The 15,232-nt window shown below is 35.5% G+C and overlaps 2 protein-coding genes across 2 annotated transcripts; one reads left to right on the forward strand and one right to left on the reverse strand.

Moving 5' to 3' along the window:
• Nucleotides 1-10,920: 10,920 nt before the first annotated feature.
• Nucleotides 10,921-11,355, reverse strand: LOC110458698 (2,3,4,5-tetrahydropyridine-2,6-dicarboxylate N-acetyltransferase-like). Its single transcript, XM_021510556.1, has one exon. The coding sequence runs from the start codon at nucleotides 11,353-11,355 to the stop codon at nucleotides 10,921-10,923; it is 435 nt and encodes a 144-aa protein (XP_021366231.1).
• Nucleotides 11,356-14,323: 2,968 nt separating this feature from the next.
• Nucleotides 14,324-14,899, forward strand: LOC110458696. The gene has a single exon (XM_021510555.1). The coding sequence runs from the start codon at nucleotides 14,324-14,326 to the stop codon at nucleotides 14,897-14,899; it is 576 nt and encodes a 191-aa protein (XP_021366230.1).
• Nucleotides 14,900-15,232: the final 333 nt, after the last annotated feature.

Consider the following 15,232-nt stretch of genomic DNA (forward strand, 5'->3'; position numbering starts at 1 on the left):
TACACAGGCGCACGGCAATATGTAAACAAATCGGCTGCAGGGCCGGACAGCGGTGGTTGAAATCACCCATTTATACGGGGCTGACACGTTNTACTCTATGTCAAGACTCAAAGAATCTTGGAACTCAAATAGACGAAACAATTAATAAACCTAGTATTTGATTTGAATTGATAATAGATCGAGAATGGATAACTTTTTAATTAGTAGACTGTAACTTTTGAATAGCTTATTATTTTAAATATTTATTTAAATTAACTTTAAAATTTCTTTTCTTACGGTAAATCAACGATGTGTGTGTGTGTGTGTGTGGTTGGGGGGGGGGGGNTTATCTGTGCTATTTAATAATGTAATGAAACATTGCATGTATCTGTCATCATATAGTTATTGTTTGCTTTTATGATATGGGATTTTTTTTTCTTTTCCCAAATATTCACATTAATTTGTATCTAACTTTTAGCGCTGATTTTGACTGCAAGGTCAGATACTAAAGAAATATTTCAGTGTTATGACTCACCATAATTGATTTCAATGTTAATATATTTTATTCAAAATAAAATTATCTATTGGTAAGGTGTAGGAGATATAACATTTCTAAGCAGTAGAAATTAAGCCATATTTATGGGTGTTTCATATACTTTACATAACAAAATGCAATGAAGATTTGTTTTTGTATGACACCCAGATAAATTTTATACAAAGTGAAAAAGGGTCTGTTTACATGTATAATTATATGAAACAACACCTTCAAAATATGCTGGCACTTGAGAACACCCCTACCAGGCAAGGCGATAATCTTTCATTTTTATTTTTACTTTTTCTTTAATGATTTAAAAGATTTTATGAAATCATGTGTGTCTAATATAAACAACCAGCTAGAGGAGGAATCATATGTATATTTGAAGCTTTATGTTCAAGACACTATACTAATTAATATCAGACATGACAGAGGATTTGCAAAAACTATCAGCAATACTAAAATCATGGTATTTGATAGAAAAAGAATTCCTGATGACCTTACTTTTACATATAACGTACTGTTATAGGAATAGCTAAGGATTTCAAACATCTTGGGGTTTATTTTTCTAAAATTGGTTTGACACAATTTAATATTAAACAACAGGATGATAAGGGTGTAAGAGCAATGTATGGTGCCATTTCCAAATGTAGGAATCATAATTTTGTCAATAGATTGTCAACCAGACATATTTGACAAAGCCATCAAACCTATTGTTTTATATGGATGTGAAGTTTGGGGTTCCTCTAACTATAAACTTACATCTAATAGTCAAGAGTTTACAAGTATACATTGGCTAAAGAGTATCATATTTTATAAATGGAAAGGAAATTTATATCAAACTGGAGAAAGGAAATTTGTACTTCCCCGAAAGGAATCAATTATAGAATGTTTAAGTACAAACTTTGTTTATAAAAGTCCTTACTAAAACTACCTCTGAAAGTAGCCAAGCCAAATGTAGAACATGTACTACTAAGTTAGCAATTGAAAGTGGTAGGTGGTCCAATATACCACGTGAAAATAGATGATGTGATTTATGTAATTTAAGAAAAATTTGCGACGATTTTCTGTACACAACAAATACTCAATAGTAGACAAAAACATATGTCCACATATTATTATGAAAGACCAAACATTTAAATTTCATACATTATTAAATTATGTAACACAACATGAATTTATATCATTGGCTAAATTTATTACCGATATTAATGAGTTAATTAATTTACAATACTAATGTCCATCCTGTTCCACCATGTATTATTGCATTGTCACCCACTTGTATATATGTATTCTCTACTCTGTATTATTTGTGAGAATAAAACAAATGTCATTGTCATTACCAAACATTCCCTTTATTTGTGCAGTTTTAATGGCTTACACCTATAAATAATCACAACCAAATTACATATGATTACAATTTTGTTTGATTAATAAGTGTGTTACTGTGCTTGCCCAATTGAGAATGATCATGAAACCATATCTGATGTCATTGATGGCATGTGTACATGTACACAACTCTTAATAACACAATATCACTTCCACAGACATCGTGTCTACATATGTCATATGCCTTTAAATCTTAATCAAGTCATCACTTGAATAGACAAATCTTCAAAGAGGAAAATAATATATGCACAACAATCATTTTTAATTGAGTAATTAATCTATTAACTTGGTTAATTTGACCTGTTTATTGAAGATTGTTATAAGTTTTAAATTTGTTTGGGAGAAAGGAAATATTTCATAGAGGAACAAAATGAGAAAATCTACATGTGATTTCACATTTGAAGTATTGTTTTAAAATGTAAAATTGTGAGTTTTTTTTCGTGTATCAGCTGGTATATTGCCTCTTTCATTATTTGATAAAAGTTGAAATTGAAACATTTAAAACTCATTTCAGACTAAATATTGACCTGTTAATTATGAAAATGTATTAATTTGTATATGAGGAATATCTTGCTATTATACTTTTTTCGGAAAGAGAAATGAGGGAATATGCTGAAATTTGAAAACAAAATCAATATTTTTCAGAATACGCTTGTTCAATACATGAAGATTTACCCATATTACACTGTTTTACTGGCATATAAAGTCATAGAAGATAACCAAAATAACTTCCTGAGAAGAAATATTTAGATTTGAGACTTTTTGTAAATTCCTCTGTATTAGATGGAATCTTGCCACTTGCAATGCTTAGCAACACCTGAATTGTGACATATGTCAACTAGTTTCAGACTTAATATTTGGCTGTTCAGCAAGAAAAGTGTTAAATTGGAGGATACATTTGAAGATTTTGTTCCTTTGGGAATTGGATTTTTTCATGTTAGGCTTAGGGGTAAATGCTGAAAACTGCAGAATTACACTACTGCACTGGTTTTCAATAGTAGAAAGATCACCAAGATAACTTTTGAAGAGAAATCTAAATTGATTTTCAGGTCACCTGAGTCACTCATGGAATTTTATTTTATTGGGGATATTTTGTTGATTTTCAATGGGAAATACCATTCCCCATTTTGGGGTTATTTTTCCTTTATTTCAATATTATTTCATGTTATAACTAATGTTTACTATCTCTTTTGACATTTTGGTCACTCCTCAACTTAATTTTGTAAAAGTCAATCCACAGTCAGAGGACGTTTTTTTTTGGTAACATGTAATTTAACTCAGGTGAATGGCCCTTTGTGAATTAGATATATTAAAAACCATCTGAAAAACTGTAAGTACCCATAAAAATACACTATTTTGAAGAAAAAAACATGCCTATGAGTTATTTATCTCAATGAAGCAATCTGTGAGTTTTCCATTTCACGTTGCTGACAAGTACATCCCGACCGGTCAACAACAAGGTGATACTAATTCATATATTTATAGGTGATGTAATGAGTTCAATTGTCTCAAATAGACACTTGCAAGCTGTGAACATTGTATACTGATAGCAACTTGTATGTATTACAAAACCAAACGAATGCACTTTGAAACCTCGGGAAAGTCGACAGCAATCGATAACGCTTAGTTTTCTATGTGTTGGTTACTTTGCATTATAGCTCAAATTTTATCGAAACCAATACTGAAATGTCTGACTTATACAGATAATTGTTTTTCACATTAGCTTTAAATCATATCATGACAACTACCATGGAATTAGTTATCTAAGTCCGTGCAACTACGCAATACAATATATGTCCCGTACACTGGCAGTCCTCGCACTCGGCCTTTCCGTACACCACCCACGTAGCTAAACACGTTTAATAAAGTGCATATACCTGTACACGTTGTTAAAATTGGTAACTTATCCATTCGCGTAATATTAAAAACTAATTAGTATTGTGCAAAGCTTATATTCTCGTTGTTAGCACTCTCCGGATACACACAACCGTCAACACACTATTACTCACGCCACATAAAAACTTTCCGGAATCCCCTACCCGGCACACCGGTTTTTCGTTATCTAGCCCGAGTGTCAATAGCCACTCCGTAAAAAAATTGCAAAAGTAAAAAAAAATAAATACTTAGAAATTGACTCAATTAAATTTAATCAAAATTGTGTGGATCCTTAAGTTAGTTTGCTTCGGGCACAGCTTACACACATTCCCCAGTACTAGACAATCGTATGAAACTGTCTACTTTTTTAAATTTTAAAAAATGTTTCGCTAGTTCATTTACAAGTTAATAAAACCACACGATTTAAGGATGTACTCGGTTGAACTTGAGGTTTTGCGGTTTCTGAGTGTATATAATGAACTTTCCCAAAAAAAAATTAGAAAAATATATCAGTGAAGTAAATTGATTTGCTAGCAACATTTAGCTGATATGAGAAAACATTTAGTTCTAGGTAAAGATTACATGTAAATATGTATATATTTTCAGGTTAATAAAGAGATCAGCACACTGGAAAAAAGATTAAGATGCATAGACGATGAAATAACAAACATAAATTCCTTCATCCGTCACAATTCAACAAATTTCATCAGTGTCATGCGACCATGCCTTAAAGGACCTTTTCCCCGAAAAATATAGAGGGCATCCAGGGTCACAGGCCCTCAAAAGGGACCTCTGAATTATCAAAGTGTCATGTGGTGGGGAAATTCCAAGTGATTTGTCGCAGTCATACATTAAACATCTCCTTTCTGTCGGAAATTCACGTGTTGAAAATTTGAAGGATAACCCAGTTACGGACACTCAGTTTCCCAGCCATGTTACTTCCAACATCCAGACGACCCCGACCTTGAACTCTGGACTAATGACCAATAGTGCCAGCACAGTTACAACTGCAGGACCTCAAACAACGGTCACTCCTGCAGGACTGCAATTAATGAACAGTGCAAACTTCGCCACACCTGGAGCTCAGTCAGGTGTACATCCAATGTATGTCCGTCCTGGTATGCAAATGTTGCCAAACTGGGGCATGCATTGGAACTATGCAAACAGTTATCCTTACCTGTACGGTAGTTCGCCATGTCAAAATTTACTATCGTACTCGTACCAAGCACCTTTGGGAAGCACATGTGTACATCCACAGAGTGAAATTTTCCCTCCCCTACCCTCGGAAGATCCACCAATCGCTGAAAACCCACCCCTACCTGAGGATCCAGAGTAGATTGAAACTAACACTTTCTTTAAAGTTTACCGTTACGAAAGTTATAAACAGTGCATGGCAAGTAGCCAAGTTCACATAGCATACGTTAGGTAATTGTGTTTGTAGATCGGACATAATAAATTGGAGAATTATTTTTTTCAGTTTTGTTGAGACTTTAAGAAAAAGTGACAGTTTTAATGATTTGCCATAGAAATAAAAACTCACTGAAATGGACTGACATCAGTATTTGTTCCTATATGAGCACTCCTTTATCTACTAAATTAGACGGGAGGTCGGCTGTGTGGACTGACTAATAAGTTGTATATGCCATATCATTGTAGGGAGGGGGCATATTATGTATGGTGTTTGAACTACTCATGTTGAAAGGTTTCAAATAAAATACGAAGTTATTTAAATTTGTATTTGAATTTGTAATGTTGTTCTTCTTGTCTTGTCTGAAGTTTGCATGTATCCTTATGTTCTATCCATATCCCAGATCAGAACTTATTACATTGTGGAGGAATATCCATGGCTCAATGGTACGTGCAGCAACTTCAACTTGTGTTCATGCATGGAATGATGTTCGATCCGACAGTGCCAGTACAAATTATATTAGTGATGGACTATAGCCAGTATAGCCCAAATATCCTCTGACTCCTAAACCAGACTTTTTGACATTTTGACAAGTGATATATCTGTCTAAAAGTCTGGTGTATGAGGATTTAGTGGATACTAGAGCTATAGCTGTTATTTTGAGACGTCACCATATATATAAGACAAGATGTCTACATAAAATGCTTAACCTGAATACACTAACTAATACAATAAAAAAATACTATACTACTCAAAATGCATTGCTAATAGCTGCGGAGAATTTGAAAGACAAAATTTGAGACCGAGTGGAGAAAATGGAAAAACGTATTAGAATTTGTGGATATATAACTTTTGATTTTTGGTACATATTTTTTAATTCTCTTCAACAATACAGAATGCAGTTTACTATTTCTCCTTGACCCTTGCTTTGGTGTTCCAAAAGAAATACTTGTTCTGCATAATTTGTTATAATATAACGTGTTTCATGTTTTACACATAAAATGACTTGACTACTATTGTGTTACTAGCCCAGCTCTCTCTTTCCTGATTTCTTCTATCTTCTCAGCTTTATCTTTTCTTTGTGAGTCCTGTTGTATGGGTGTGCATGTTTGTGTACAGGATTGAGCGAATATATATGCACAAAAAGTTAATCTTTAAAAGTAATTTTAGCAAGAACTACGTGCTAAAAAATAAAATGCAGGATATTTTTCATAATTTGCTCTTGATTTTTAAGATTTATGAGTGTGATGGTGAGGGTAGGTGTGGTTTATGCAAAGGGAATCATAGTGTGTAATGGGTCTCTTTCATTATTTCAATTTAAATTGATGACATTCTAGATATGATTTAGAATCTGTAATATAGAGTTTATAATTTGTATCTCTACTAATCTTTTTTTTATAATTAATATGTAATAAAAGACATTGTACAGTTTATTTTTCATTCTGGTACAATATATTACTGGAATTGTTTCCCGCGTGTTGGGCGATAGTCACACGTGTGTATTACCAACGCATGCTCCGTCTTTTCCAGTGGATAGCCCTAGCCTAGTGAATCATTACATAGGAAACTGTGAAAACAATTTTACACTGGCCATGTTATTCAACAATTTGAAAAAAACAAAACATTTAATCTATACAATTCATCATTGAGAATACTAGGGATTTGTCAACAAGCAGATAGGCCTTTGATACAAATACAAATACTACAAAATCAGAGATACTGGTTCACTTAAAACCAGAGGTTGCAATAGAAAACTTATAAATAAACAATTTAGTTTAGTCCGTATGTCAAAATAATCTATTTATTAGCAAGAAAACTAGAGATGTTGATGGCGGGTAAATGCAAGACGATGAGGGAAAACCACGATGAAGGTCTATAGTTAGAGCCGTAAAAATACACTTTCTAGATCGTCAGTGCGATTGAAATCGTTCTGTGTACATGATAATTTACCAGATTGTAATTATGTAAACAAATTATTACATATTTATGATCAACTACCGAGAATTACCTGCATTCATGAACCCACCCGCGATCGGTAAGCTAAGGCTTGATGGCGGCCATTATTAAAAACACACCGATCAACAACCGTTTTCAGAATACAAATACTACAATTTCAGAGCTATGGGTTACATTTCAAACCACCTAACAGGCACGACAACATATCAAAAAGCAATCATGTTTATTCCGTATGTCCAATTATCTCATTGTAAGCAAGTAGTTTTCTCATCGATCGGCGGGTAATACAAGACGATGCTCAAGGGTAGTGAAACTACACGCTATTATATCGATGAATTTTGGTCAATATTAAGAGCCATAAAAATATTTTCTAGATCGTCAGTGCGAATGAATACTTTATATGTACATGATAATATACCAGGTTTTAATTATGTAATCAAATTATTACATATTCATAATTAATTACCGAGAATTACATGCATTCATGAACCCATCCGCGATCGGTAATCTAAGGCTTAATGGCGGCCATTATTAAAAACACAGCGATCAACAACCGTTTTCAGAATACAAATACTACAATTTCAGAGCTATGGGTTAAATTTCAAACCATTTAAAGGGAACGATAACATATCAAAAAGCAATGATGTTTATTCCGTATGTCAATAATCTCATTGTTAGCAAGTAGTTTACTCATAGATCCAGCGTTTAATCTGTTAATGGCGCGTGTGAAGCCATAACATTATTCAAGTTGGCAACGGTATTGGATTACTATAAACTTTCGCATTCTGCGACATGTTACTGTTATTCGACACAACAAAGACTATTCAGTTTAGACATAAGTAAAGCAAATATCACTTACTTTGAACTCCGGACAATTTTACGGTACAGGATTCACCAGAATGTATCTTTTGTCACCGGCAATCAATTTCCAAAAAGATTGAAGCGGCGGGTTTTTCCCCAAAGCACGTAAATTCTCGCGCTTTCTCGCAACATCAGAGTGCCCAGGTCTTATTTCCTATACCGAAGAGGCAGTTGCCTTTCCCTCTAATCTAATTCCGTGATACTACTAACCACAGAATTCCTAAATCAATGTCAAGTACAATTAATCCGATATTTCCTTGACTTGTCTACCCAAATCGATTATAAGAAATGTGCATTTCAGTTATATTTCACATAACATTGACAGCGACTGCTGACAACTCCACCCTACCCCAACATCCATGCCCTACTTAGACCAGGGGGATGACTTCATTGTAAATATTAGTCAAGCATTCAAAATATCCGATAAGACGCACATATACTTGTGTTCACTCAAAACAATTGCAGGGGCACTTCCTGTAGCAATTTTCTTTAAAAATAATGTGTTTTCACCATTTTCTTCAATTCCCCCAGATACAGGTCCAGTACACTCTGCCGATTGAGCTATATAGCTGTAAAGACCTATAATAGCTCTATTGTACTGAACCCGAGATAGATCTCTGGATCCGCTACTGACGCGTTACTCAATAAACATATATTATGTTGGTCCAAATTATAAACAAAGAAATCAAACAGGACAGGATGAAGGCTAAATACATCTTTTGACTATTTATAAATTATATAAAAAAAACACTGTATACAAATAGGTGGACAGGAAAAAGATCTATTTCTCTCCTAATTTTGACAAAAATACATAGTCAATTTTGAATTAAGAGTAAAATTGATATAAGGTATAGTATACCTGGTAAACTCAAATCCTCACGATATATCGAGCTCGTAGCTTTTACATGACCCAACTGACTTATGTGGTTCGACCATAGCAAGTGTTTATAGAGTCGATTTTGGCTAATACTTATGGGTTTTAAGAAAAATAAAAACACCAAAATATTACCAAATAAAACTAACATTTTAGTATTATAATTAGCAGATGACATACTTTTACTTACCTTTGTAAGATATGAATGCTTTAGAGAAAAGTGAAAAGGCACATGAAAAATGCATGCGAAAGTTGAAGTTGTTGAATCGCGAACTCAGAGAGCAACAACCAAAACGAAAACGCCCCAAAAAAGGATATACTTCATATCCAGCAAGAGATGAGCAAGGAAGGACGATTCGCCATTCACCGAAGAAAAGAAAAAAAGGTAACTTTATGCATTTACAACCTATGATAATGTACTATTTACAGACCCATTATTGTGGTTCATTAGGGCCCGGGATACCCATTATCATGATTACATCTATAGGAGAATGTAAAATACATTTCCAAAACTCCAAAAAAATATTTGTAAAATACTAAGAGCTTTTTTGAGGCATACATAAGAAGATTTTCCCCATCAAATAATGTGTCAATGGAATGTTCTGAGTGTGACCAACGTGCTGTTATTCGGTAAGATGCAAAATTAATAGAACTCGAGAGAAAGTATGATTTGTGTATGAAACTTTACGCATTATGAAATCTAACAAGAGGCCTAATGGGCCTGCATCGCTCACCTGGTATAAATCCCACACTTGTAACCTTAAAAGTGATCTAAAATAAAGCTACAGGCAAAATATCAGTATTTATGATTAAAATTCATTCAAAAGACCCTGTTTTTTTTTAAACATTTCACCCCTGTGATTGAAAGTCAAACAAAGTCATTATGTTGAACAAATTGAATAGCCTTTCATCTCGGGATGCAACTTGCAAAGTATCAACATCCTGGGACCCATGGTTATTCAGAAGAGGTTGTTTAAAGAGTTTTGACAAATTTGACCCTATGACCTTGAATATAAGTCAAAGTCATTCACTTTAACAAACATAGAAGTCCTTGATCCCAGCATGCTGCTGACTAAATATCAACATCCTGAGCCTTTTGGCTATTCAGAACAAGTTGTTTAAATATTTTGAACATATTTGCTCCTTGTGACCTTGAATATGATTCAATGTCATACATTTAAACAAACTTGGTAGCCCTTGATCCTAGTATGCTACTGAATAAATATCATCACCCTGGGAATTTTGGTTATTCAGAAGAAGTTGTTTAAAGTTTTTAACATATTTGACTCCTGTGACCTTGAATATGGATGAAAGTCATTCATTTGAACAAACTTTGTACCATCACCCTGGTCATTTTGGTTGATAAGAAGTTGTTTAATTGACACCGAATGACGGACGCCGCGCCAATAAAACCGGAGGATAATCCAAACATACAGAACCTGAACTGATTATGTACAGTGGTACTGATTTTTGATTATTTGTTGACTGTCACATAATTTACAAATTAAGACCCCTTCTGCTTTTTCAGTCGAGGTAAGGAAGTTCCATCGGATCTGTCCAAGTTGCAGTTTATTTTCACGTGTTAAAATCCAGAAATGGGCCTGCAGACATTCCTTGCCCCGGGCAGAGGTGAATGTGCAACTCCTAGAAGAGAGTGGAAAGAAATGCAGAGAAAACAGAAGTGTCTCGAAGATAATCGAAAGGATATACAAAGATGTATGTACATGTCATATTTTGTAGAGAAAATTGTAAATGACTATATGTGGTTTTTGGTATTGAAAAAAACCTGATTATGAATCTATGCTTTTTGGGTATGAAACAAATCAATTACTTCATAATGTAAAATTATAATTTGCAATACACACTTATCAGAATAATACATTATGAAAATAACCATTTACAATTAAGATTATGTAATTGAAAATTCTACTTAAAAAAAAAAAGTGTATCCTTGAACATAACTACTAAGCCGCATCCAAGAAGTTAAGACTTGAAATGTGTTACTTTCAGAAAAGCAGAATTCATCCACAACTGCACCACTCCCTATGACTGTACCAATCCCGACAACTGTACCACTCCAAACGACTGTACCACTGCACCACTCCCAACAAGCACACGACTCCCGACGACTGCACCACTCCCAACAACTGCACCACTCCGGATGACTGCACCACTCCCGACGACTGTACCACATCTGATGACAGCACTACTCCCAACGAAAGCACCACAACAGATGACAGCACCACTCCTGACGACAGCACCACTACAGATGACAGCACCACTCCCGACGATTGCACCACTCCCGACTACTTTACCACTTCTGATGACAGCACCTCTCCCGACGACAGCACCACTCACGACGATTGCACCACTACAGACAACAGCACGACTACAGACGACAGCACCACTTCCGACGATTGCACCACTTTCGATGACAGCACCACTACATACAACAGCACCACTTCGACTGCAATCCATGGCCAAAGGTCAACCAAAAGTGTGAATTATATGCCCCCCTCCCCCTACACCCTTCCAACCCAGGGCCAAAGGCCTGGATATGGTAGAATTAATTACTTTTCATAGATTGAAGGGTCTTTAGGAACCAAACAAATTTTCTGAATTTCATTACTCCTTAAATAAGGCTGCATATTCGCCTCTGGGGAGAAGGAGAGGTTTACTGTAATTTGTATAGAAAAATGATACTTTTGGGTATATTTTTGTTCATTGACTGGAAATCATTCTAACTTGATTGGAATAATAACCTTGTGTTGATACTTTGAAAAGTTAGAGCTAGTCCTATCCCAGGACCTGCAGGGCAGGGTCAAAAGGAGTCAAATTGGATTTAATTGCAACAATCTTGCTATTCAGATATATTGGAAACTACTTTTTTCATTATTGGAAGGGTCTAACTATACTTTATCAAAATTCTGAATTTCATCACCCACACGCTTCATGTTTGCCTCGGAGGTGGTGGTGAAGTTTATATAATTAGTACAGGTATATATAGGGAGGTTATACTTACAGGTTTATTTTGTTCAATTCAATTGAAGGTTGGTTTTCAAAATTTCATCAATATCATAATTCATGGAATGGAACTACATAGTATATGCTTGATCAAATGGTAAGATGCTATAAATAGTTTACAGTTAACAACCCAGATTTGCTAGAGTCAGAGTCAAAAACTCTGCAGTCTTAAATCTGTATGATAGATATTGGATCAGGCTTATTTTTTTACACTTCCAATAATACTTTTGTTGGTCTGGTTTTTCTTTCCTATTAGTAACTACATCAGAACTCAAATGACTGTATAGGACCATTGGGCCTCTTGTTAGATGCAAAAACAACATCAGTTTCCTTTATTTCATTTAAACAAAAGAAAGGAATGAAGAACAAGAATTGATTTTGTATGTGCTACATGTAATGTATATTTCGGCAACTTTCACAGAATTAACTTTGATAAACTACCCAATTTTAATAGTGGCCCTTTTTACAGTGGATAGCTGCCTAATACAAAAATACTAGTGTACTACATATAACCCAACACCCTAAATCTATTATATGATAAAAAAAAAAATATGGAATTCCAACCCATTTTAAATAGACATAGATAAATAGACAGGGTAAGGGTGTGGGGGCTTTCAAAAGAAGAGCCTTCTCAATTTTATTGTATCAGTTGAATGAGGTAATGAGACTTCTAAATAACCAAAATGCCCAGGGTGATGATATTTGGCCAGTAGCATGTTGAGATGAAGGGCTACAAAGTTTGTTCAAATGAATGACCTTCACTCATATTCAAGGTAACAGGGGTCAAATATGTTAAAATCTTTAAATGACCTCACCTGCATAACCAAAATGCCCACGGTGATGATATTTGGCCAGTAGCATGCTAAAATGAAGGGCTACCAAGTTTGTTCAAATGAATGACCTTCACTCATATTTAAGGTAACAGGGGTTTACACAAAATTGAGTCCCCTTGGCCTAAGAATGCTCCAGACCAAATTTAGTCTAAATCTACTGGGCCATTCAGGACAAGTAGCATTTTAAAGAAAAAGTTGACAAGTGGACGGGAGGACGACGTCCCGGACTACGGACGCTGCACCATGGCATAAAAGCTCACTTGCCCTTCGGGCAGATGAGCTAAAACAAAACAAAAATCGAAACACGTGCTAATTAAGTCTCATATCAGCTCAATAGGTAATTATAATAAGGTCCTTCGATAAAACTATCCGGATCTGTGATGTACAAAGATATTAACGACTAAAGTGATGTAATCAGCTTTCTGTAGTAGCGTTGAAATTTGTAGAAGTATGCATAACCAGATTTCATTTCGGACCATTTACCTTTCTCCATTGATGTCTCCATCTTCAACAGATTTTCCCAGCATGCATTCCAGTTCAGAAGCCGCAACATTGTACTATCTTTTCTGTTTAATAGCGCGCTTATATAGTACAGTGTTGACTATTTAGTGTGACAGTTCAACAGTGCATATAGAACTATTTAAGACGGAGTATGCGTTGGTATTACACATGTGAACGTACATTCGCTAGACTGCACTGTTCAGAACACGATGGCCGAAAGAGAGAATGAAATGGGGCGTACTTATTCGAAGGGAAAGCCTTTAGAAGTGAACGATATAGAGTGATCTGCCCCTTAACCAAGGTGAGTGTGCAACCATTCAGCTCCGACAATTTTCAAGTATTTTCCACAAATACTTCAGATGCATACTGCATAGATTGATGATAAACGCATGAATACTACCCGAGAACAGTGATAAGAAAAAATACGCCTGATAAAGACAGCTTCACGTGAGTTTAGACTGTCTTTTTGAACTTGATGTGATACATCTCTATAGAAAATGGCGGAATCCATTGACCACGCTCATGATAACCGTCGTCCGGACATGGATGAAGGGCAGAAGATCTATTCAGAGGTCGTTTCTGATAAACCCAAGAACTCGACTAAGCCGGTATTCATTAAAGAGTCCGACATATTTGGTCTGAATACGCCGCCGAGAGAGTAGTGGCTCAACCATGTTGAATTATACAAAGCGATATCCCGATCCATTTCAGGAGAGACAATAGTCGGTATCCAACGTGTACGTGGTCTGTGGAGAATATACACCGACTGTGAAAAGAGTAGAGACGCTCTCCTCACTTCAGGGATATATGGGATACATCTTCGAGCAAAAACTATCCCGATATACAACTCTAACCCTTCACGGCCGTCGTTATATTCTCAGAGAAGGGATACGGTGATGACGGTCAGGGTGAAGAATATACCGCTTTCCGCTGACAATGGCCAGATTCGAATGATCTTCACAATCAGAGACATCGATATTGTAAGTTTCTATCGAGAGAAACTGAGAGTCGATGGTAGGCTTACAAACTGCGAGACAGGTGACAGAATAGCTGTGGTAAACAAATTCTCACAGTCATTCTAAATATCTATGGAAATCGGAAGATACAGAGCAGTCGTGCTCCACAACGGTCAGATCAACAGGAAGCTCAAGTGCAACAACTGCCTTGAAGAATGGCACTTAGGCAAGAACTGTCCGAACGAAATAAAATGTAGAGAATGTGGCAGACCTGGCCATAAAGCAGCAGACTGCGTAGGGGAAGACGTTTCTGATGAAGACGTTTCAAGCTGCAATGCTGACTCAGGAGACGAAGAGGAGACAAAAGAAGATGAAGAAGTGTATGAGGAAGCAGAGACAAGTAAGGATTGTGCTGGTACAAAACAGACCAGGTTTCAGCAAAACACCAGTGAAACCCCAGCCCCAACTTCCAAACATCCCCATCCTCGAACCTCCGAAAAAGAACCAACTCAAAAAGGAAAGAAGGACAAGAAAAAGGGTAAACAGATTACAGTCCAGAAATCCACGCTAGACAATTTCATAACCGTATCTACCCCATCCAGAAAATTTAGCAATTTAGCCCCAGATCTGCGGTCTCCACCAACTCCAGCTGAAGAGCTAGAGTCAGGATCAAAGGCAAAAAAGAAACAAAGAGACAAGTCAGTATGAACTCAAAAAACAACTATATACTTGTGGATCATTATAGACAGTATGTTAAGTACTCACTATTGTTGATTTATATGTATACATATGTCTATGGACTAATGAAAAAAATAATGATTTCAACTTGTTGCATGGCTTCCTTCACACACTTTATCACGCTGTGCATTTGGTTTAACAGTAATGATAAGTTTGTAAAGGATGATTATGTGAAGCAGAGTAATTATAAGAATTACTGGCGACACAATAGAAGACATTTATGGTATGTTGATAAAGGAAAATACAGTCAAGCTTTTGATTATGATACTTTATTAAATTATCAATATAAATCTGAAAATATAT

This window comes from Mizuhopecten yessoensis, unplaced genomic scaffold (genome assembly GCF_002113885.1).
Source record: "Mizuhopecten yessoensis strain PY_sf001 unplaced genomic scaffold, ASM211388v2 scaffold9697, whole genome shotgun sequence".
Taxonomy (NCBI): Eukaryota; Metazoa; Mollusca; class Bivalvia; order Pectinida; family Pectinidae; genus Mizuhopecten; species Mizuhopecten yessoensis.

What these genes read in the sequence shown, in the direction of transcription:
- LOC110458696 (XM_021510555.1), top strand. Translation starts at nt 14,324, where the DNA reads ATGGAAATCGGAAGATACAGAGCAGTCGTGCTCCACAACGGTCAGATC.
- LOC110458698 (XM_021510556.1), bottom strand. Translation starts at nt 11,355, where the DNA reads ATGGATTGCAGTCGAAGTGGTGCTGTTGTATGTAGTGGTGCTGTCATC.